This window comes from Sebastes fasciatus, chromosome 2 (genome assembly GCF_043250625.1).
Source record: "Sebastes fasciatus isolate fSebFas1 chromosome 2, fSebFas1.pri, whole genome shotgun sequence".
Lineage (NCBI taxonomy): Eukaryota > Metazoa > Chordata > Actinopteri > Perciformes > Sebastidae > Sebastes > Sebastes fasciatus.
The window spans coordinates 1,208,546-1,230,948 of NC_133796.1; the positions used below are offsets into that span (position 1 = coordinate 1,208,546).

The window sequence follows — 22,403 nt, forward strand, 5'->3', positions numbered from 1 at the left end:
CTATGTGAAAAAAAAAGTAAATAAAATAATTCAAACAAAATAATTGAACTGTACTTGTGTACAAATTCAAGGTACTTTTACTTTACTTGAGTATTTCCATCTCAGAGTAAATATTGTACTTTTTACTGCATCACATTTATCTGACAGCTTTAGTTGCTTAACTGCATTTAAGAATTATTCTTATTCATTTCTAATTTATACCACTCTGTTATGTATATTAAAACACTTAATAATTAATAAATAATAAATAATAATATAATTAATAGCTCCCACTTCTCAGCAGTTTGTATTTACGTACTTGTTCTGTGGTTATTTGTTATATATTACACATCTTAATGGTAATATTTCTACATATTTCTTATAGTCTCATTTTCTTATTTTTAATTTTAGTCCCTTTATTTCTTTACATATTTTGTTTGTAGTGCAGCAGTATGTAAATATTTGACACGTTACTCCTTTATTTCTATCTTCTGACATTTATTTATGTTGATAGATAAAGCAGCTGTGAGAACGTGCCGACGACGTCTCGCCTGTTTTCTGTCCACCGGCTCATTTGACTGATTTATGTCATTCATTTTAGTTCCATTGTAAATTCATGAAATATATATAATATATATATATAGATATTATAGATATTTTTTATCCGTTCAAAATGATGATATACAAATCCTTGAAAAATCTCCCTTTAAGGTAAATTTTGAACAGATAAAAAAAGGTATTAATTTAAATATTTTAGTTGATTGACAGCCTTAATAATAATAATGTAATAATAATGTAGTTCATGCATTGAATGTACTAATCTTTAATTTAAATTGAAGACCAATTTTTTTAATTTATATTATATTTTATATATTTATCATGTTTATTTTTATTATTTACATTTTATATACTTTCATTTATTTTATTTTCATTTTAGATATTAGATTTTTTTTCACCACTCAGACACATAAGGATATTAATTTTAAGTTCTACCAAGCTCTGAGCACAGGTCTGTCCTCATGTTTTCATAATTCAACACTAATCCTTTTTTACTCTTAGTAGTACTAAAAACATTATTTTAAAACTATTAATCTTTCTTTTATGTACAAATACATGTGTTGACATTAAAGGTTTGTGTGTATAAGATATTCCTGTATTAGTCCCACAGTGGGGAAATTTGCAATATATAAATAATATATATATATATAAAATACATATATAATATATATTATGTATATATTTATATTATTTATATAATATATAAACTAAAGAGATGCCTGTCTAGTGTTCCTCTATTTAAAATCTGAATGATGTAATGATCTTTTGTACAGTGCGATGATTTAAATATTTGAGTGTTTTTTAACCCGTTATTATCCATGATTTCATCTTCCAACGCGACACATGATGGATTTATTTTCATTAAGCGGAAACAGGAGCCTTCAGTGATGGTTTCAAACAGCCCGTTTTAATGAATGAAGCGTTGATGATGTGAATCCACGAGTAGAAACAGAAGAGAAACCAGACTTCTCTTCCATCATGTGTTTATATATTTATATATATCATTGTGAAACTGAAGAGAGCAGCATGAGACAGTAACAGGAAACAATAAATAGGTTACCGTTAAAAAAATAGCAAATATCTGAGAAACTATCCAGAGAACAAAGCAGAGATATTATTATTACGATGATATTCTCAGTAAAAACACTTGGTCATGTGATATTTGTGCGTATGTTAGCTGTGAATGAAAGTTAACTAGTCGGGCAGCTGCTGCAGAAGCCCCGCCCCCCTCCACGCCAATCACCTCGTTACGGGGGAAAAAAAAAAAGATTTTCTTTATGTAAATACTGAAGAATGAAAACCAGAAAGTCCCGGCAGACCGACGGCGTCCCGGCAACTCCAGAGAGGTCAAACCCGTCAGCGGGGGGCAGAGGCAGGGTGGAGGCGGAGACTCCCACAGCGACGCCGTTGTCACCGCGCCTTCAGTCCATATCCTGGACGCGACGGCAGATATCAGCGGTAAACTCTGAACACTTGGAGTTCCCTCCCAGGTCCTTCGTCAGCACCTGAGACACAAAACACACTTCATCAGACTCGTCTTCATCTTTAGTCCTGCGTCAAACGTCCCCGTTCGTCTTCATCATGTTCAGTCACCTCGTCCTGTTTGTTAGTCAAGTTTCAGTTGACTAAACTAACTGGAGACTAAACTAACTGGAGACTAAACTAACTGGAGACTAAACTAACTGGAGACTAAACTAACTGGGGACTAAACTAACTGGAGACTAAACTAACTGGTGACTAAACTAACTGGAGACTAAACTAACTAAACTAACTGGAGACTAAACTAACTGGAGACTAAACTAACTGGAGACTAAACTAACTAAACTAACTGGAGACTAAACTAACTGGAGACTAAACTAACTGGGGACTAAACTAACTGGAGACTAAACTAACTGGTGACTAAACCAACTGGAGACTAAACTAACTGGGGACTAAACTAACTGGAGACTAAACTAACTGGAGACTAAACTAACTAAACTAACTGGAGACTAAACTAACTGGAGGCTAAACTAACTAAACTAACTGGAGACTAAACTAACTGGAGACTAAACTAACTGGAGACTAAACTAACTAAACTAACTGGAGACTAAACTAACTAAACTAACTGGAGACTAAACTAACTGGTGACTAAACTAACTGGAGACTAAACTAACTAAACTAACTGGAGACTAAACTAACTGGTGACTAAACCAACTGGAGACTAAACTAACTGGGGACTAAACTAACTGGAGACTAAACTAACTGGAGACTAAACTAACTGGTGACTAAACTAACTGGAGACTAAACTAACTGGAGACTAAACTAACTGGAGACTAGACCAACTGGAGACTAAACTAACTGGAGACTAAACTAACATTAGACTAAACTAACTGGTGACTAAACTAACTGGAGACTAAACTAACTGGAGACTAGACCAACTGGAGACTAAACTAACTGGAGACTAAACTAACATTAGACTAAACTAACTGGAGACTAAACTAACTGGTGACTAAACTAACTGGAGACTAAACTAACTAAACTAACTGGAGACTAAACTAACTAAACTAACTGGAGACTAAACTAACTGGTGACTAAACTAACTGGAGACTAAACTAACTAAACTAACTGGAGACTAAACTAACTGGTGACTAAACCAACTGGAGACTAAACTAACTGGAGACTAAACTAACTGGTGACTAAACTAACTGGAGACTAAACTAACTGGAGACTAAACTAACTGGAGACTAGACCAACTGGAGACTAAACCAACTGGAGACTAAACTAACATTAGACTAAACTAACTGGTGACTAAACTAACTGGAGACTAAACTAACTGGAGACTAAACTAACTGGAGACTAGACCAACTGGAGACTAAACTAACTGGAGACTAAACTAACATTAGACTAAACTAACTGGAGACTAAACTAACTGGAGACTAAACCAACTGGAGACTAAACTAACATTAGACTAAACTAACTGGTGACTAAACTAACTGGAGACTAAACTAACTGGAGACTAAACTAACTGGAGACTAGACCAACTGGAGACTAAACTAACTGGAGACTAAACTAACATTAGACTAAACTAACTGGAGACTAAACTAACTGGTGACTAAACTAACTGGAGACTAAACTAACATTAGACTAAACTAACTGGTGACTAAACTAACTGGAGACTAAACTAACTGGAGACTAGACCAACTGGAGACTAAACTAACTGGAGACTAAACTAACATTAGACTAAACTAACTGGTGACTAAACTAACTGGAGACTAAACTAACTAACTGGAGACTAAACTAACATTAGACTAAACTAACTGGAGACTAAACTAACTGGTGACTAAACTAACTGGAGACTAAACTAACATTAGACTAAACTAACTGGTGACTAAACTAACTGGAGACTAAACTAACTGGAGACTAGACCAACTGGAGACTAAACTAACTGGAGACTAAACTAACATTAGACTAAACTAACTGGAGACTAAACTAACTGGAGACTAGACCAACTGGAGACTAAACTAACTGGAGACTAAACTAACATTAGACTAAACTAACTGGTGACTAAACTAACTGGAGACTAAACTAACTGGAGACTAGACCAACTGGAGACTAAACTAACTGGAGACTAAACTAACATTAGACTAAACTAACTGGAGACTAAACTAACTGGTGACTAAACTAACTGGAGACTAAACTAACATTAGACTAAACTAACTGGTGACTAAACTAACTGGAGACTAAACTAACTGGAGACTAGACCAACTGGAGACTAAACTAACTGGAGACTAAACTAACATTAGACTAAACTAACTGGTGACTAAACTAACTGGAGACTAAACTAACTAACTGGAGACTAAACTAACATTAGACTAAACTAACTGGAGACTAAACTAACTGGTGACTAAACTAACTGGAGACTAAACTAACATTAGACTAAACTAACTGGTGACTAAACTAACTGGAGACTAAACTAACTGGAGACTAGACCAACTGGAGACTAAACTAACTGGAGACTAAACTAACATTAGACTAAACTAACTGGAGACTAAACTAACTGGAGACTAGACCAACTGGAGACTAAACTAACTGGAGACTAAACTAACATTAGACTAAACTAACTGGAGACTAAACTAACTGGAGACTAAACTAACTGGAGACTAGACCAACTGGAGACTAAACTAACTGGAGACTAAACTAACATTAGACTAAACTAACTGGAGACTAAACTAACTGGTGACTAAACTAACGAGACTAAACTAACATTAGACTAAACTAACTGGTGACTAAACTAACTGGAGACTAAACTAACTGGAGACTAGACCAACTGGAGACTAAACTAACTGGAGACTAAACTAACATTAGACTAAACTAACTGGTGACTAAACTAACTGGAGACTAAACTAACTAACTGGAGACTAAACTAACATTAGACTAAACTAACTGGAGACTAAACTAACTGGTGACTAAACTAACTGGAGACTAAACTAACATTAGACTAAACTAACTGGTGACTAAACTAACTGGAGACTAAACTAACTGGAGACTAGACCAACTGGAGACTAAACTAACTGGAGACTAAACTAACATTAGACTAAACTAACTGGAGACTAAACTAACTGGAGACTAGACCAACTGGAGACTAAACTAACTGGAGACTAAACTAACATTAGACTAAACTAACTGGTGACTAAACTAACTGGAGACTAAACTAACTGGAGACTAGACCAACTGGAGACTAAACTAACTGGAGACTAAACTAACATTAGACTAAACTAACTGGAGACTAAACTAACTGGTGACTAAACTAACTGGAGACTAAACTAACTGGTGACTAAACTAACTGGAGACTAAACTAACTAAACTAACTGGAGACTAAACTAACTAAACTAACTGGAGACTAAACTAACTGGTGACTAAACTAACTGGAGACTAAACTAACTAAACTAACTGGAGACTAAACTAACTGGTGACTAAACCAACTGGAGACTAAACTAACTGGGGACTAAACTAACTGGAGACTAAACTAACTGGTGACTAAACCAACTGGAGACTAAACTAACTGGGGACTAAACTAACTGGAGACTAAACTAACTGGAGACTAAACTAACTGGTGACTAAACTAACTGGAGACTAAACTAACTGGAGACTAAACTAACTGGAGACTAGACCAACTGGAGACTAAACTAACTGGAGACTAAACTAACATTAGACTAAACTAACTGGTGACTAAACTAACTGGAGACTAAACTAACTGGAGACTAAACTAACTGGAGACTAGACCAACTGGAGACTAAACTAACTGGAGACTAAACTAACATTAGACTAAACTAACTGGAGACTAAACTAACTGGTGACTAAACTAACTGGAGACTAAACTAACATTAGACTAAACTAACTGGTGACTAAACTAACTGGAGACTAAACTAACTGGAGACTAGACCAACTGGAGACTAAACTAACTGGAGACTAAACTAACATTAGACTAAACTAACTGGTGACTAAACTAACTGGAGACTAAACTAACTAACTGGAGACTAAACTAACTGGAGACTAAACTAACTGGTGACTAAACTAACTGGAGACTAAACTAACATTAGACTAAACTAACTGGTGACTAAACTAACTGGAGACTAAACTAACTGGAGACTAGACCAACTGGAGACTAAACTAACTGGAGACTAAACTAACATTAGACTAAACTAACTGGAGACTAAACTAACTGGAGACTAGACCAACTGGAGACTAAACTAACTGGAGACTAAACTAACATTAGACTAAACTAACTGGTGACTAAACTAACTGGAGACTAAACTAACTGGAGACTAGACCAACTGGAGACTAAACTAACTGGAGACTAAACTAACATTAGACTAAACTAACTGGAGACTAAACTAACTGGTGACTAAACTAACTGGAGACTAAACTAACTGGAGACTAGACCAACTGGAGACTAAACTAACTGGAGACTAAACTAACATTAGACTAAACTAACTGGAGACTAAACTAACTGGAGACTAAACTAACTGGAGACTAGACCAACTGGAGACTAAACCAACTGGAGACTAAACCTCCGGGTCAGAGAAGTGAACCTTCAACCTGCATCCTGTCTAGCAGCCAGCAGGAGGCGACTCCTCTGGTTGTATAGAAGTCTGATAGAAAATGAGCTTCTACTTCTCTCTTGATTTATGACTTCAGTAAACATCGTAAACATGAGTTTATGTTTCAAGTCTTCTTCAATACAGCATGATGTTCATTTATTAAATTATGGTCCCATTTAGAGTCAGATAGACCATAAAGCAGGGGATGCTTTAGGGCGGGGCTACCTAGTGATTGACAGGTCGCTACCACGGCGTTGTCCGTGTTTAAGTCTTACAACTTTAACCCTTTCACTGTTTTCACTTCATCAGACTTAAAAGGTACTGTTTGTAACTTCTTACTTTCATCTGGTCAGCTAACATTACTGCCAAGCAGCTGAAATATAGAGTGATATTGTGCTTTTAGCTGACGTGTGTCTCCTCACTGTGTTGAGTGATGCTCCTTCATGTCTATGTAGAGCGAGCACAAGCACCAGCAACAGGACGCTGACTTTAGTTGACTTAACGGCTACAGGTGAAGCTGTTAACAAGACATTTAGGATTCTTACAAACAGTCCCTTTAAATATTAACATTTTGGTCGCCTAAAAACGTCTTATTCAGTGTTCGGTTGTTCTTAGCTCCACCCTCTAGTGTCACTTCTGGTTGCAAAATACAAGATGGCAACAGCAAAAAACAAGAGCACGCACTGCTGCACTGAGCTCCCAGCCCCGCCTGCTTCACCTGCTTCACCTGCTTCACCTGAGCGGAGTTTGTGCCGGTCTGAACCTTCAGAGCTTCAGTCCTTCACAGTCTCACCTTCTTGTCTCTGATGGTGTCGAAACAGGCCGTCTGGATCTTGTTGCCGTAGTCATGGAGACCCATGTGACGCAGCATCATGACAGCGCTGAGCAGCAGGGCGGTGGGGTTCGCCATGTCCAAGCCGGCGATGTCGGGGGCGGTGCCGTGGACCTGCAGGATCAGATACGAACATCAGCCAAACAACTCATCATCACAACTTTAACTGTCAGCATTCAGAACTTAATGACACTTGAAGGTCGGCTGCGAGGTAACGCTGAATGTTGGCGAGGAAAAATGAGAAATGTGAAATGAAAGAGAAACAAACCGATTCAAATATGGCGACTCCGTTTGCTCCGATGTTCCCGCTGGGAGTCACGCCGAGTCCTCCGATCAGACCGGCACACAGATCACTGGAACACAGAACACCAACGTTCAGTCTCTCCTCAGACGCAGTGAGATGTCAATAAAGGAGGACTGATGTCCACAGACTGACCTGAGAATGTCTCCGTACAGGTTGGGCATGACCAGGACGTCGAACTGGGTCGGATCCTGAACCATCTGAAAGTCCAGAAGCATCGGGACACGTCACCACTGAACTTCAGAGTTCACCGTGAACAGTAGAAGTAACTTTATCACGTCTGAGATCTGACAGTCAAACTGAAATCTGTTAATAACACAACAGAAGGCTGGTCGGGGGACATCGTCTCTAAATGTCCTCTAAACGTTCTGGTTCTCGTGGTCAGAACGGTTCTAACGGGTCGGTCCTCCGTCAGCTGATGAACTCACATTGAGGCACACGGTGTCGAGGTACATCTCAGTGAACTTGATGTCTTTGTAGTTCTCGGCCACCTCACGGCATTTCCTCAGAAACAGACCGTCTGACATCCGCCTGGACGGAGAGACGGACAGAGAGACAGACAGAGGGACAGACAGAGAGACGGACAGAGAGAGAGAGGGACAGACAGAGAGACAGAGAGGGTGAATCTTACAGGCAGGGGGTGCTGTGACAGTAAACAGTGTTATCTGACTGTAACTGCTGTATCTAAACTAAAGAACATCTATCAGTTAAGAGGACTTTCTACCGGAGCAGTCAGTGTTATCTGACCATCTATCTGTCTGTCTCTCTGACTGTCTATCTGTCTGTCTCTCTGTCTGTCTCTCTGACTGTCTCTCTGTCTGTCTCTCTGACTGTCTCTCTGACTGTCTATCTGTCTGTCTCTCTGTCTGTCTCTCTGTCTGTCTCTCTGACTGTCTCTCTGACTGTCTCTCTGACTGTCTCTCTGACTGTCTCTCTGACTGTCTCTCTGTCTCTCTGTCTGTCTATCTGTCTGTCTCTCTGACTGTCTCTCTGTCTGTCTCTCTGACTGTCTCTCTGACTGTCTCTCTGTCTGTCTCTCTGTCTGTCTCTCTGACTGTCTCTCTGTCTCTCTGTCTGTCTATCTGTCTGTCTCTCTGTCTGTCTCTCTGACTGTCTCTCTGTCTGTCTCTCTGACTGTCTCTCTGACTGTCTCTCTGTCTGTCTCTCTGTCTGTCTCTCTGACTGTCTCTCTGTCTCTCTGTCTGTCTATCTGTCTGTCTCTCTGACTGTCTCTCTGACTGTCTCTCTGACTGTCTCTCTGTCTGTCTCTCTGACTGTCTCTCTGACTGTCTCTCTGTCTGTCTCTCTGACTGTCTCTCTGACTGTCTCTCTGACTGTCTCTCTGTCTGTCTCTCTGACTGTCTCTCTGACTGTCTCTCTATCTGTCTGTCTCTCTGACTGTCTCTCTGACTGTCTCTCTGTCTGTCTCTCTGTCTGTCTCTCTGACTGTCTCTCTGACTGTCTCTCTGACTGTCTCTCTGTCTGTCTCTCTGACTGTCTCTCTGTCTGTCTCTCTGTCTGTCTCTCTGTCTGTCTCTCTGTCTGTCTCTCTGTCTGTCTGCAGCTCTGCTGGTGGACTCACATGATGTTGGCTTTGTGGACGGCGACCACGTTGTTTCTCTGGTTGTTTCTGGCGTATTCGAAGGCGTACTCAGCGATGCGTCTGCTGGCGTCCTCCGTGATCAGTTTGATGCTCTGAACGACGCCGTCCACGATCTGCAAGAAGACAAAGACGAGAGGACAGATTCAGCGAGACATGACATCATCAAAAGACCGTCACCTGGACACTGGGGACATGTCGGGTCTAGGATGAGTCTCAGTCCTGGACACTGGGGACGTGTTGGGTCTAGGATGAGACTCAGTCCTGGACACTGGGGACGTGTTGGGTCTAGGATGAGACTCAGTCCTGGACACTGGGGACATGTTGGGTCTAGGATGAGACTCAGTCCTGGACACTGGGGACATGTTGGGTCTAGGATGAGACTCAGTCCTGGACACTGGGGACATGTTGGGTCTAGGATGAGACTCAGTCCTGGACACTGGGGACATGTTGGGTCTAGGATGAGACTCAGTCCTGGAAACTGGGGACATGTCGGGTCTAGGATGAGACTCAGTCCTGGACACTGGGGACGTGTTTGGTCTAGGATGAGACTCAGTCCTGGACACTGGGGACATCTGAGTGAGCTGAAGAGCAACAGGAAGTGGTCATTCCAGAAAAAGGAGGGAAAAGACAACAGGAAGTGAAACGGACTCCATGAAGTTCATCAGGGACCATTTACAGGAAGTGACATCACACATACACTGGGACGTCCACTGCCAGCTGACAGGTCCGTCCGTTCTACCCGCTTCCAGTCTTTGTGCTAAGCTAGGCTAACGGTTTCTACCCGCTTCCAGTCTTTGTGCTAAGCTAGGCTAACGGTTTCTACCTGCTTCCAGTCTTTGTGCTAAGCTAGGCTAACGGTTTCCTGTCCTGACAACAGGAAGTAGCAAAAGGTTTGAATGGTTCTTCAACAGGACTCTGATTCAGATCTGAGCTGACAGTGTGAACACAGACCGGGTCCCGGTCCACATGAGGACATGAGGACATGAGGACAGTACTGGGTTCCTCCCTCTTACCCTGGAGACGAGCAGAGCGTCCCGTCGGCAGCAGCTAGCTGACCTACAGGGACACAGTGAGGAGGTTCACCATCATCACTCGACGTTCGGTTCTGACTGGACCCGGATCAGAACCGTTAACAGGACTCAGAAAGTGACTCCAGAACAGCTGTTGGATGAAGGTGGTCAGGCCAATACTATATATACCTATTTGACCGGGCGGTAACGGTTTGTGCCGAGCCAGAGTCCGGGGGTTTCTGTACGAGGGTCTCGATCCGGTGCACGCAGCCACATGCAGAATCCACCGGATGTAGTCTGATGCACGTAATGTGGAACCAAAGTCCAGAAGCACGAGTTCCGCCTGGAACCTTTTATCCATATTACTATATTACATATTCATCCTTTAACATTAGTTCATCTTTCTATAGAAATGGAAATCATTTCACGTCCATAAACCTGTTTCCTGTTACCATCAGGAGGACCGAGGACCGATCAACTCGTCCTGACCGGCCGTCGAACAGTCGGATGAATGTCTGACACAGCTGAAGCCACGGGTCGGTTCCTCAACGTCAGCGCCTTGTCTCTCCTATTCTTTTAACGTAATCAGAGCGTAGCGATCAGGATAACAACGTACAATAGATGTAGGAAAACATAGCTAGCTGACCTCCAGTTCTCGTCTTCCTCGCCACAGCGAGTCCATCTAACGTTACGCCGGTGCCTCTCGTTCTTTAGAGGTTTCAGCAGACAGGACGGCTCAGATGGTGAAGCCACGTTTCTGTCTTGTTAGCATCGTGACCCATACAGACCTCTGCTAGCTAACTAACTCTACCTGCCTCGGAGCTTTCAAACCAATCTTTATTGACAACTGTCAGCAGCCAACGATCGGACCGTTCAGCGTGATCACTCAGGTCGTGGCCAACGATCGGATAATACAGCGTGATCACTCAGGTCGTGGCCAACGATCGGACTGTACAGCGGGATCACTCAGGTCGTGGCCAACAATCGGACCGTACAGCGCGATCACTCAGGTCGTGGCCAACGATCGGGTCGTACAGCGCGATCACTCAGGTCGTGGCCAACGATCGGATCGTACAGCGCGATCACTCAGGTCGTGGCCAACGATCGGGTCGTGCAGCGCGATCACTGAGGTCGTGGCTAACGATCGGGTCGTACAGCGCGATCACTCAGGTCGTGGCCAACGATCGGATCGTACAGCGCGATCACTCAGGTCGTGGCCAACGATCGGGTCGTACAGCGCGATCACTCAGGTCGTGGCCAACGATCGGATCGTACAGCGCGATCACTCAGGTCGTGGCCAACGATCGGGTCGTACAGCGCGATCACTGAGGTCGTGGCTAACGATCGGGTCGTACAGCGCGATCACTCAGGTCGTGGCCAACGATCGGGTCGTACAGCGCGATCACTCAGGTCGTGGCCAACGATCGGACCGTACAGCGCGATCACTCAGATCGTGGCCAACGATCGGATCTTACAGCGTGGTCACTCAGGTCTTGAGCTTTGGCTCTTCATCGCCAGCGTTCTACTCGTACAGTCGGAGCAGGAAGTACACTACAACATCTCTAAAATCGTACAGCGTACGCTCAGCTTTACCTGCCTCACGTTAGTGTTTCGTTCTTGTTCTATTTTTATTTTGTCTAATTTTTATCGTAAAAAACAAACGTTGTATATTTATATGAATGTTTAATATTGTTCATCGTAGTTTAGATTAATTAAGTTCAACTCAAACTGTATTTGTTCAGTAAAATAAGGGCTGTGTTGTTTTTATGTGGAACCACGTACAGAACGGCAAACTCACCTGGTGTTCGATGCCGCTGTACTCGCCCTCCGTGTTCTCCCGGATGGTGACCAGGTTGACGTCGGTGTACGGCGTCTTGTAGCCCTCGATGGAGACGCAGGGTCGCACGTTGGCGTAGAGGTCAAAGGTCTTCCTCAGCAGCAGGTTCATGGAGGGGTGACCTGCAGCAATGGGCGTCTTCAGGGGTCCTGGAGGACGAGGACGCATTCAGGTTAAACTAAAGTTTGGAACCAGATGTTCTACTGATGTTCTTCTTCTGTCCTGACCTCGACACTGAAACACTGAAACACTGAAGCTGTCCCTGTTTAAATCTGAACACATGTTGATGCTCAGCTTCAGTTTCTTTCACCAACGACTGGCTGAGTTCTTCTGTTCAACTTTCAGTTCTCAGTCTGGTGGAACCATCGGAGTTCTGTTCTTCATCTACTAAACTAAAGAACATCTATCACTGAAGAGGACGTTCTACTAGCTGAAAGCATCAAAGACCATTCAGACACGTGAAAATTATCCAAAAATTATTAGTAGTAAAATATGTGAAAACAAATATTGAAAAGTATCCCAAAAATGTCTGAAAATTTTAGTAAAATATGCAAAAACATAAACAAAATAACATCTATTAGTAAAGAGGACTTTCTACAAACTAAAAGCATGAAATACATTCATAAATATGCAAAAAATACCTGAAAAATATGCAAAAAATACCTGAAAAATATTCAAAAAGTATACAAAAATTATTAGTAAAATATGTGAAAAAATAGAAAGAAAATATCTGAAATATGTCTGAAAAATATCCAAAACATACAAGTAAAATATGTGAAAACTAAACTAAATAACATCTACTAGTAAAGAGGACTTTCTACAAACTAAAAACATGAAAATACGTTCATAAATATGTGAAAAATATTAGTGTAAATTATCCACAAAATGTACAAAAAGTAATAGTAAAATCATCAAAACATCATCAGCTCTGTGGCTGCAGATTACCGACCGTTAATCTGAACATGAACGCACCTTTGAGTCCGATCTTGCTCCGGTCCATCGACTCTTTAGCATCAGGAGGGATCATCCATCTGCCTCCAGGTCCTTTAATCGCCGTCACGTTCCTCTCCTCCCAGCTGATCGGAGCCTGCAGGTAGAGAATGAACACGTTTAAAACACAGCTGCTCGTTAGAGAAACATCTGGTTTAAACATCTGTTGATCGTCTAACCAACCTTAGCCGCCTCAAAGATCTTCATGACAGCCGTCGAGATCTCTGGTCCGATCCCGTCGCCAGGAATCATAGTGACTTTCTGCATCTGGAGAGACAGAGACACAGCAGCTTCACTCACCTGTACTGGAGTTACTATGGTTACTGGAGTTACTGTGGTTACTAGAGTTACTGTAGTTACTATGGTTACTGTAGGGGTGCATACAGGTGCTCAGACACACCTGTGAACAGACTGAACGCTGCTCCAGAGATGGAACCACTTTAACAACTTCCTACATTAAACATCACAATCAGAGAACTTCAACGTCTCCTGTAGCATCCTGGTCCAGGTGAGATTAAAGCCCGATTACCTCAACAACTACAACATCATCATAATAATAATAATAATAATGACTCACATGCTAAATGTTTTCTGGTAAATTGATATTAATCGTTAATGTATTCATTCCGATTACTTTGCTTTTTTTAAAATCACTATTATTGTCAACAAAGCTCTTCACTTCCTGTAGTTTTTTCACAATAAAAGCCTTCCAGGAGAAGGAGGAGATTATGTCCTTTGAACCACGCAAAGCTTTAATGTGAAATATCTGCAGGACGTGTTGAGTTTCATTAATATCAATAAAAAAGAAATAATCAAAGAGTGAAAACAATATTAATATTTTTATATTTATTAACTTTATTGAGTATGATTTGACTGTTGTATGGAGGACCTGCCAAAATAAAAAAATAAATCACTCAATAAATAAATAAATGTGTCATTAAATGCAGCAAAAATAATATTAACAAAAATAATATTAACAAGGCAAAAGCTCACATCCCCCCATATTGATATTTTTGTTTGAATTTGTTTATTTATTTATCTTTGAATTAATTCCCTTATTCGTTAACTCTTATGTATAGGTTTCCCTTTTATTTATTTATATAATTTTTTTTATTTGTAAATTTATTTTTGCATTTATTTTTTAATTATTATTTTATTTTTGCATTTATGTATTTATTTATGCATGACTTTCCCCTTTGCATTTCACCCCTTATTTATTTCCCCAAACTTGTATATTTATATTCTATTATTTAAAAAAATAAATAAAAAAATAAATGGGAAAAAAACAAAATGGGAGTAAATAAATAAGGGAATTAATACAAAGATGAATAAATAAAGAAGCAAATTAAAACAGAAATATCAATTTAAGTCACATTTTATCAATTAATTAATGGCTACATTTATTTTTAATATTATTTTTGCTGCGTTTAATGACATTTATTAACGAGTAATTTATTTATTTATCCATTTATTTCTTTTATTTTGGCAGGTCCTGTCCTCCATACTGTTGTACTGATGGAAATAAACATTCTACTGAATTTATCAGGACAACACGGAGGAAGAGTTTCTATTGATCAGAACGATCACATATAAAACAGAGGAATCAGAAATCAATAGCTGCTTCTCTCTGTCTTTTCCGACAGTCCGTTACTTATTTAACATATTTTTACATATCGACTGATTTGCTGATTATTTTCTGGTATCACTGATCGATCATTCAGACGTCACGGAGGAAAAATCAAAGGAATATTTTGGCATTTATGTTTGAAAAATGAAAAAAAAAAAAAAAAAAGCGACTATCAGAATTGTTGCCTATTAATTAATAATTACAGCTGCGACTACCAGTTATCTTTTCCTCATCATCTCTATTGATTCTTTGTAATTTATTGGTTAATATTTTAAATTTAAAATGTGATAATCACATATTCCCAACTGATTGCTGCCTTCCACTGTCTGAAATATATTCATTATTTATTTTTTTAAATATCTTTGAGAGTTACAAGTTCTTTTAACATGGTCATGGAGCATATATATATATATATATATATATATATATAGTGTATATTTGTATTGTGGGGGTATCGTTCCTATGCAGAGGGTAGTTTAGTTTATTTATTGACTACACTGAGGGCGTTTTATATTTTAATAATTTATTTATTAATTGTGTTGAGTTGAATGTGTTACTTATTTTGTACTGTAATTACCTTGTGCCCTTTTTCTACCCGTTTTCTTTTCTTAAAGCTGACTTGGTGTAAACTGATCAGAATTCACATGTACTTATATATATACATGCAAATGGCAAATAAAACTCTTGAATCTTGATTCTTCAGTCTCACCAACAGAAACACAAAACATGTTAATGATCACTTCCTGTAGATTATAAACTAATGTTACCGGCCAGTGTGTGTGTGTGTGTGTGTGTGTGTGCGACCTACTCACCCCTCTGCTGGAGCTGGAGAAGGAGGCTGTAGAGAGAGCGGTTCTGGTTCTCCTGGCGGAGCCCGCCACCATCTGGGCCAGCTGGAGAGGTCAAAAAGAAGGTCACATGAAGGTTAAACACTCCGACAGGAAACAACTCTTCATCCTCTTTAACCTGCAGACATTAACCTGACCATAACCATAACTATAACCATAAGACATTAACCTGACCATAACCATAACTATAACCATAAGACATTAACCTGACCATAACCATAACTATAACCATAAGACATTAACCTGACCATAACCATAACTATAACCATAAGACATTAACCTGACCATAACCATAACTATAACCATAAGACATTAACCTGACCATAACCATAACTATAACCATAAGACATTAACCTGACCATAACCATAACTATAACCATAAGACATTCACTCAGTTTCCTGACAGGATTCAGCCACTAAACCTGATCTGAGTTCAGGTGCAGCCGACAGCACTGATCAGAGAACTCAAACGTTAGAAACCTGTTTCACCTGAATTCATTTAGAAGAAGTTGTCGTTTTAAACAGAAGTGTTCTGGACTGAAGCTGTTGGGTTTCTCCTAACAGAAGTGTTCTGGACTGAACCTGTTGGGTTTCTCCTAACAGAAGTGTTCTGGACTGAAGCTGTTGGGTTTCTCCTAACAGAAGTGTTCTGGACTGAACCTGTTGGGTTTCTCCTAACAGAAGTGTTCTGGACTGAACCTGTTGGGTTTCTCCTAACAGAAGTGTTCTGGACTGAAGCTGTTGGGTTTCTCTGGTGTGTTTTCAGCATTTCTAACAGAATCAGTTCATCTTTATTCTGGTCTCTAGATCAGGGCTGACCCTGCTAGCTAACAGCTAACAGCTAACAGCAGCTGACTGTCACCCGGCTGAAGGACACACACACACCTAGCTAACAGCTAACATGCTAACAGGCTAACATGCTAACAGGCTAATATGCTAAAGTGCTAGCATGCTAATATGCTATCGTGCTAAAATGCTAATATGCTAAAATGCTAACATGCTAAAGTGCTAATATGCTAACATGCTAAAGTGCTAATATGCTAAAGTGCTAACATGCTAACAGGCTAACAGGCTAATATGCTAAAGTGCTAGCATGCTAATATGCTATCGTGCTAAAATGCTAATATGCTAAAATGCTAACATGCTAAAGTGCTAATATGCTAACATGCTAAAGTGCTAACATGCTAACAGGCTAACAGGCTAAAGGAGTGTATTAAAGGAGGTTGTCATTCTCCGGATCACCGCAGACTGACAGCAGATCCGCTCACACACACAACACCACTACACTCTGTAATTGATCATCCCTCATCTCTGTGATCAGTTAATTGATCAGTTGATCAGTTGATCAGGTTATTACCATTGACCTCCACGCGCTGCCCGCCATCCTGATGATCACAGATCCTCTAACAGCCGCTGAGAGCAGGAGGTCTCACTCTGATCTGCTGCTGCTTCTTCTTCTTTTGGTAAACCAGCTTAGAGGAGCATTACCGCCACCTGCTGGACTACTGGAGTGTGGAGCAGGAGGTTGTGCAGAAACAAAATAAATAAAATAAATAAAATAAATAAAATAAATAAAATAAATAAAATAATAATGATGAAAACTCTTCTAGTCTGGCTAGAAGAGTAGATTAGAAAAACTGACTTTCATAGTAGAGATAAAGTTGAGGATTTTTATATGATGTGGAAACCTTTCATACATTTTCTGAACAGCCTGACTGTAGATCCTTGTGATCGGATAAGGATCGGTGATTACACCGTCACTCCAAGGTAGATTGTAATTTGTATTATTGCTGGAGCAGGATGAGTGTGAATAGGGAGATAGAACAGGATGATGACTGAATTGTATACTGATTTTTTTAATTCATTATAAGTGTTTTTGTATGTGTATGTACTGTGTGCATATATGTATGTATATGTGTATACAGTATATATATATGTATATATAAATAGATTTTATTTTATTTTATTGTTTTTTATTTTATTTGTTTTACTTGTGTATATTCTTTTTACTTATTTATCTATTTTTTATATGTATAATTTTTTTTCCTGTATCTATACTGGCTTATTTATATTAATATTATGTTTGTTAAGTTTCTTTGTACTGAGAATGTTACTACCGGGGACGTTTGTGAATGTTTGTTCTAATGTTTCAAATGAACAAAAAATAAATAAATAAATAAAAATAATGATGAAAACTCTAGATTCGTTTAACTAAATCAGTTTCTCTTAAAACTGAATAATTTTACAGTAAATGTTATCTGCTGTATTCCCCATATTATATTATATGTGTATATTCGTTCTTCTCTTTGTGCCTCTGAAGGTCAAATAAAGTATAAAATATAATAAAACAATCTAATCTTTCTGAATCTTTACAGTTTATATGTCTTTAGCCTGTCACAGTGTTTCTGTTAACATGTTTGTATGATTATAGATCTGGTCACGTGAGGGTTAAATAATAATTACATTAACTGGCAGACTGGTGTGTTCAGGTGCTTCTGTATTATTCAGCTCTCAGTCGGATTAATCAGAGTTTTCAGGTAAATCTCACAGTTTAAACATAAATATGAGCTGATGTTGAACTACAGAATGTTTTGTTCTTTATTTTTATGTTTTAGTGATTCGTTATATTTTAACACAGATGGACTTCCAGGACACTCTTTCATATAAAACCATCTGCAACTCAACTCAATGGAAGCTGGGTTTTCCGAGCCACCCCTGAAGGCAGCACGCTGGTACCCGCATCATCATCATCATCACCTCATCCTCCTCTTCCTCTGCAGCTGAAACGGAGGCTGAGACCTGGACCTGGACCCGGAGTGTGTGGATGTGGACCAGCTGCTGGACCGGACCATGATGATGATGAATAAGATGATGAAGATGATGATGATGCTGATGATGATGAAGATGATGATGATGAAGATGTGGTTCTGAATGGATGTGAGCGGACCAGAGAGCCTCCAGTGTGATGCAGCTGTGTGATGGGAGAGGCAGCCGAGCAGGATGGGCAACAAGCAGACAACCTTCACCGACGAGCAGCTGGAGGCGTTTCAGGTCCAACATCTGTTCATTCATAATAATAATAATAATAATAATAATAATAATAATAATATATAGTGTATATATAATAATAATATAACAACATTCAGAGATCCATCATCTTAATTAAGGTGAAGAGGAGGTAGAATAGAGCAGGCCTCTGATTGGCTGAGCCCTCTGCATCCTGCTGTACGTGATGATGATGATGATGATGCTGATGATGAAGATGCTGTGAAAGCAGATCCTCTCTGAGCTCCAGCAGCAGCATCTCTGTGACTGTGTGACTGTGTTTGTTTACAGGACTGCACCTTCTTCACCAGGAAAGAGATCCTGCGGTGAGTTTACCGGCAAAACACCTTCATCACCATGATGGAGCCGGGGGGAGGGGGGGGGGGGGTATGAATCTATATATCTCTAATAGAATAAGCAGCTGTGTAGGTTCCGCTGCCTGCAGGCCGGAGAGGAACGTTCCACACTTTAGATGCTTTAAAGAGAAACTCTGAAAATCTGCTTGATTCTTATTCTTCAATTAAAATAGAAAAAGAAGCATTTATGTCAAAATAACCAATAATCAAATAAAGAAGAAGCCGGCGGTATTAAACCGTCAGAACTCAGTGAATGAAAGGACACGATCCTCACGGAGCCACGCCCGCTTCACAAACCTGTCATGTGATGATTATTATGAATATGATTCATCCTGAGGGGAACATGAACGATGAACCACATCTCGTCTCCGTCCGTCCCACAGTAGTTGAGACGTTTCAGAGCTTCCTGTCACATGACCACCCCCCCCACCCCGATAACCACCCCGCTGTGTTGCAGGTTACACGGCAGATATCGTGAGCTGGCGCCTCATTTAGTGCCGCTGGATTACACCAACAGCCCCGACATCAAGGTTCCTCACAGCCTCATCGTCACCATGCCGGAGCTGAAGGTAGAACGCCGATTACCAGCAGTCCTCATCACCTCATCACATCCAACCTGGAAACATGAATCAATGAATGAGTTAGCAGTTTCTTTGGTGTGTATATTTTATATTATCACGAGGTAAGTGTGATTGTTGTGATTTGTTGTGTCCTGACAGGAGAACCCGTTCAGAGACAGAATCGTGGAGACGTTCTCCGAGGACGGACGGGGGAACCTCAGCTTCAACGACTTCGTCGACCTGTTTTCTGCACTCTGTGAAACTTCACCCAGAGAGCTCAAGACCATCTACGCCTTCAAGATCTACGGTAAGATGCTGGACCAGACGGTGGTCCAGATGGTGGTCCAGATGGTGGACCAGATGCTGGTCTAGATGGTGGTCCAGATGGTGGTCTAGATGTTAGTCCACATGTTGGTCCAGATGTTGGTCCATATTATGGTCCAGATGGTGGTCCACATGGTGGTCTAGATGGTGGTCTAGATGTTGGTCCAGATGGTGATCTAGATGTTGGTCCACATGGTGGTCCAGATGGTGGTCCTCAGGTCAGGACTCACTCGTGGTTCTGTGGGGTAACATGGGAAGAGTGTTGAAAAGGAAATCTTCTCAGCGTTTGAAAAGTAGTTCAAGGTCCTGGATCAGGGCTAGAAAGGTCCGGGTCCTGGCTCTGGGTTAGCTGGATCAGGGTCTTGGATCAGGGTTAGCTGGATCAGGGTCCTGGATTAGGGTTAACTTGGTCAGGGTCCTGGATCAGGGTTAACTTGGTCAGGGTCCTGGGTCAGTGTCCTGGATCAGGATTAGCTGGATCAGAGTCCTGGATCAGGGCCAGCTGGATCAGAACTTTATGGGTTGTTGTAGTATAACATAAACATTCTAATCTTCATTAATGGAGGATGCGGGGCAGAGCTGGTGTACTGGTCTGGATCAGACTGTAGGTGTACCTAATAAAGTGGACACTGAGTGCGTTAGGATGCTAATATTATCAGCACTGATGTGATCTGTCTGTCAGACGTTCCTCAGCAGGTTCCTCTCTAACGTTCTGGTTCTGGTTCTGGTTCTGGTCCAGACTTTAACAGGGACAGCTTCATCTGTAAGGAGGACCTGAGGAAGACCCTGAACAAGCTGACCAAAGGAGAGCTGACCCCCGAGGAGGTCACGCTGGTCTGTGACAAATCCATCGAGGAGGCCGACCTCGACGGCGACAGCAAGCTCTCCTTCTCCGACTTCGAGAACATGGTCTCCAAGGCGCCCGACTTCCTGAGGTACCGCAGCCGCTTCCGAGTACTAATACCACGGTTACTTCCGAGTACTAATACCACGGTTACTTCCGAGTACTAATACCACGGTTACTTCCGAGTACTAATACCACGGTTACTTCCGAGTACTAATACCACGGTTACTTCCGAGTACTAATACCACGGTTACTTCCGAGTACTAATACCACGGTTACTTCGGAGTACTAATACTACGGTTACTTCCGAGTACTAATACCACGGTTACTTCCGAGTACTAATACCACGGTTACTTCCGAGTACTAATACTACGGTTACTTCCGAGTACTAATACCACGGTTACTTCCGAGTACTAATACCACGGTTACTTCCGAGTACTAATACCACGGTTACTTCCGAGTACTAATACCACGGTTACTTCCGAGTACTAATACCACGGTTACTTCCGAGTACTAATACCACGGTTACTTCCGAGTACTAATACCACGGTTACTTCCGAGTACTAATACCACGGTTACTTCCGAGTACTAATACTACGGTTACTTCCGAGTACTAATACCACGGTTACTTCCGAGTACTAATACTACGGTTACTTCCGAGTACTAATACCACGGTTACTTCCGAGTACTAATACTACGGTTACTTCCGAGTACTAATACCACGGTTACTTCCGAGTACTAATACTACGGTTACTTCCGAGTACTAATACCACGGTTACTTCCGAGTACTAATACCACGGTTAGTAAACGTGTCTTCAACAGGTAAAACATGTTTTTATGTTTCTGTCTTCAGTAACTTCCACGTACGAATATGAGATCCTGCAGAGGACAGACGTCTCACTCCGACTCCGCTTCCCGATCCTGCCGGTCTTCACCCTCCCACCCGGACCTCAGACCCACCTCGACTCAGTGCCTGTCCTTTCTACCGCCGGCGGAGGAGAGTCTTCTTCTTCTTCTTCTTCTTCTTCTCCAGCAGAACCTGAGACCCGACCCGAGTCTGGTCTGGACTCACCGAAGCGAAGCACAGGCGTTTTCTGCCAACTTAGCATCTCAAAGACAAAGAGTTGTTACTGCATGAACTCTTCCTCTGTAGCGAGTTATAAACAGACGAGGAGCGACAAACCAAGACGGGGCTAATTTTATACCAAGAGAGCGTCTCTGCAGCAGCTGTGATGTCTCCGCCGGACACTTTTGGAGACGCTGCAGAGGACACAGGGCTTTTCTGACTTCAGTGCTTTGCAGGAAGGCCTCATCCAACCGACTGGGATCTTTAAAAACAAAGCACAGTTTAAAGGGCAAAACAGTGAAGAGCTATGCAATCTTTCTCCATGACGTGCATGTTGTAAATTGCTTCTAGCTGTGGTTGGTTTGTTCTCCTGGTATCGTGACACGTTCTGGTGCATAATGACAATCATAGTAAACTGTAGTTCAGTTGATGGAAGGGCTCTCTGTCATCTCACCTGATCTAACCTCTCTCCTGCCGATAGAACAGCTTTCAGTCGTTTTTCTGGCTAGAATCAAAATAAAAGATTCTCCTGTTGCTGCTCGA

At 41.1% G+C, this 22,403-nt stretch overlaps 2 protein-coding genes across 2 annotated transcripts; one reads left to right on the forward strand and one right to left on the reverse strand.

Moving 5' to 3' along the window:
- Positions 1-1,422: 1,422 nt before the first annotated feature.
- LOC141781328 (isocitrate dehydrogenase [NAD] subunit alpha, mitochondrial-like) lies at positions 1,423-17,164 on the reverse strand. The gene is made up of 11 exons (XM_074657016.1): positions 17,023-17,164; positions 15,630-15,710; positions 13,374-13,457; positions 13,173-13,287; positions 12,162-12,349; positions 9,333-9,466; positions 8,179-8,281; positions 7,886-7,950; positions 7,718-7,802; positions 7,411-7,563; positions 1,423-2,042 (listed from the first exon to the last, which is right to left on the reverse strand). The coding sequence occupies exons 1-11, from the start codon at positions 17,047-17,049 to the stop codon at positions 1,959-1,961; spliced, it is 1,119 nt and encodes a 372-aa protein (XP_074513117.1). The 5' UTR covers positions 17,050-17,164; the 3' UTR covers positions 1,423-1,958.
- Positions 17,165-18,345: 1,181 nt separating this feature from the next.
- On the forward strand, positions 18,346-22,403 carry LOC141761854 (calcium and integrin-binding family member 2-like). Its single transcript, XM_074625495.1, has 6 exons — positions 18,346-18,716; positions 19,002-19,036; positions 19,524-19,635; positions 19,786-19,933; positions 20,690-20,885; positions 21,648-22,403. Exons 1-6 carry the CDS (start codon positions 18,666-18,668, stop codon positions 21,667-21,669), a joined length of 564 nt encoding a protein of 187 aa, XP_074481596.1. The 5' UTR covers positions 18,346-18,665; the 3' UTR covers positions 21,670-22,403.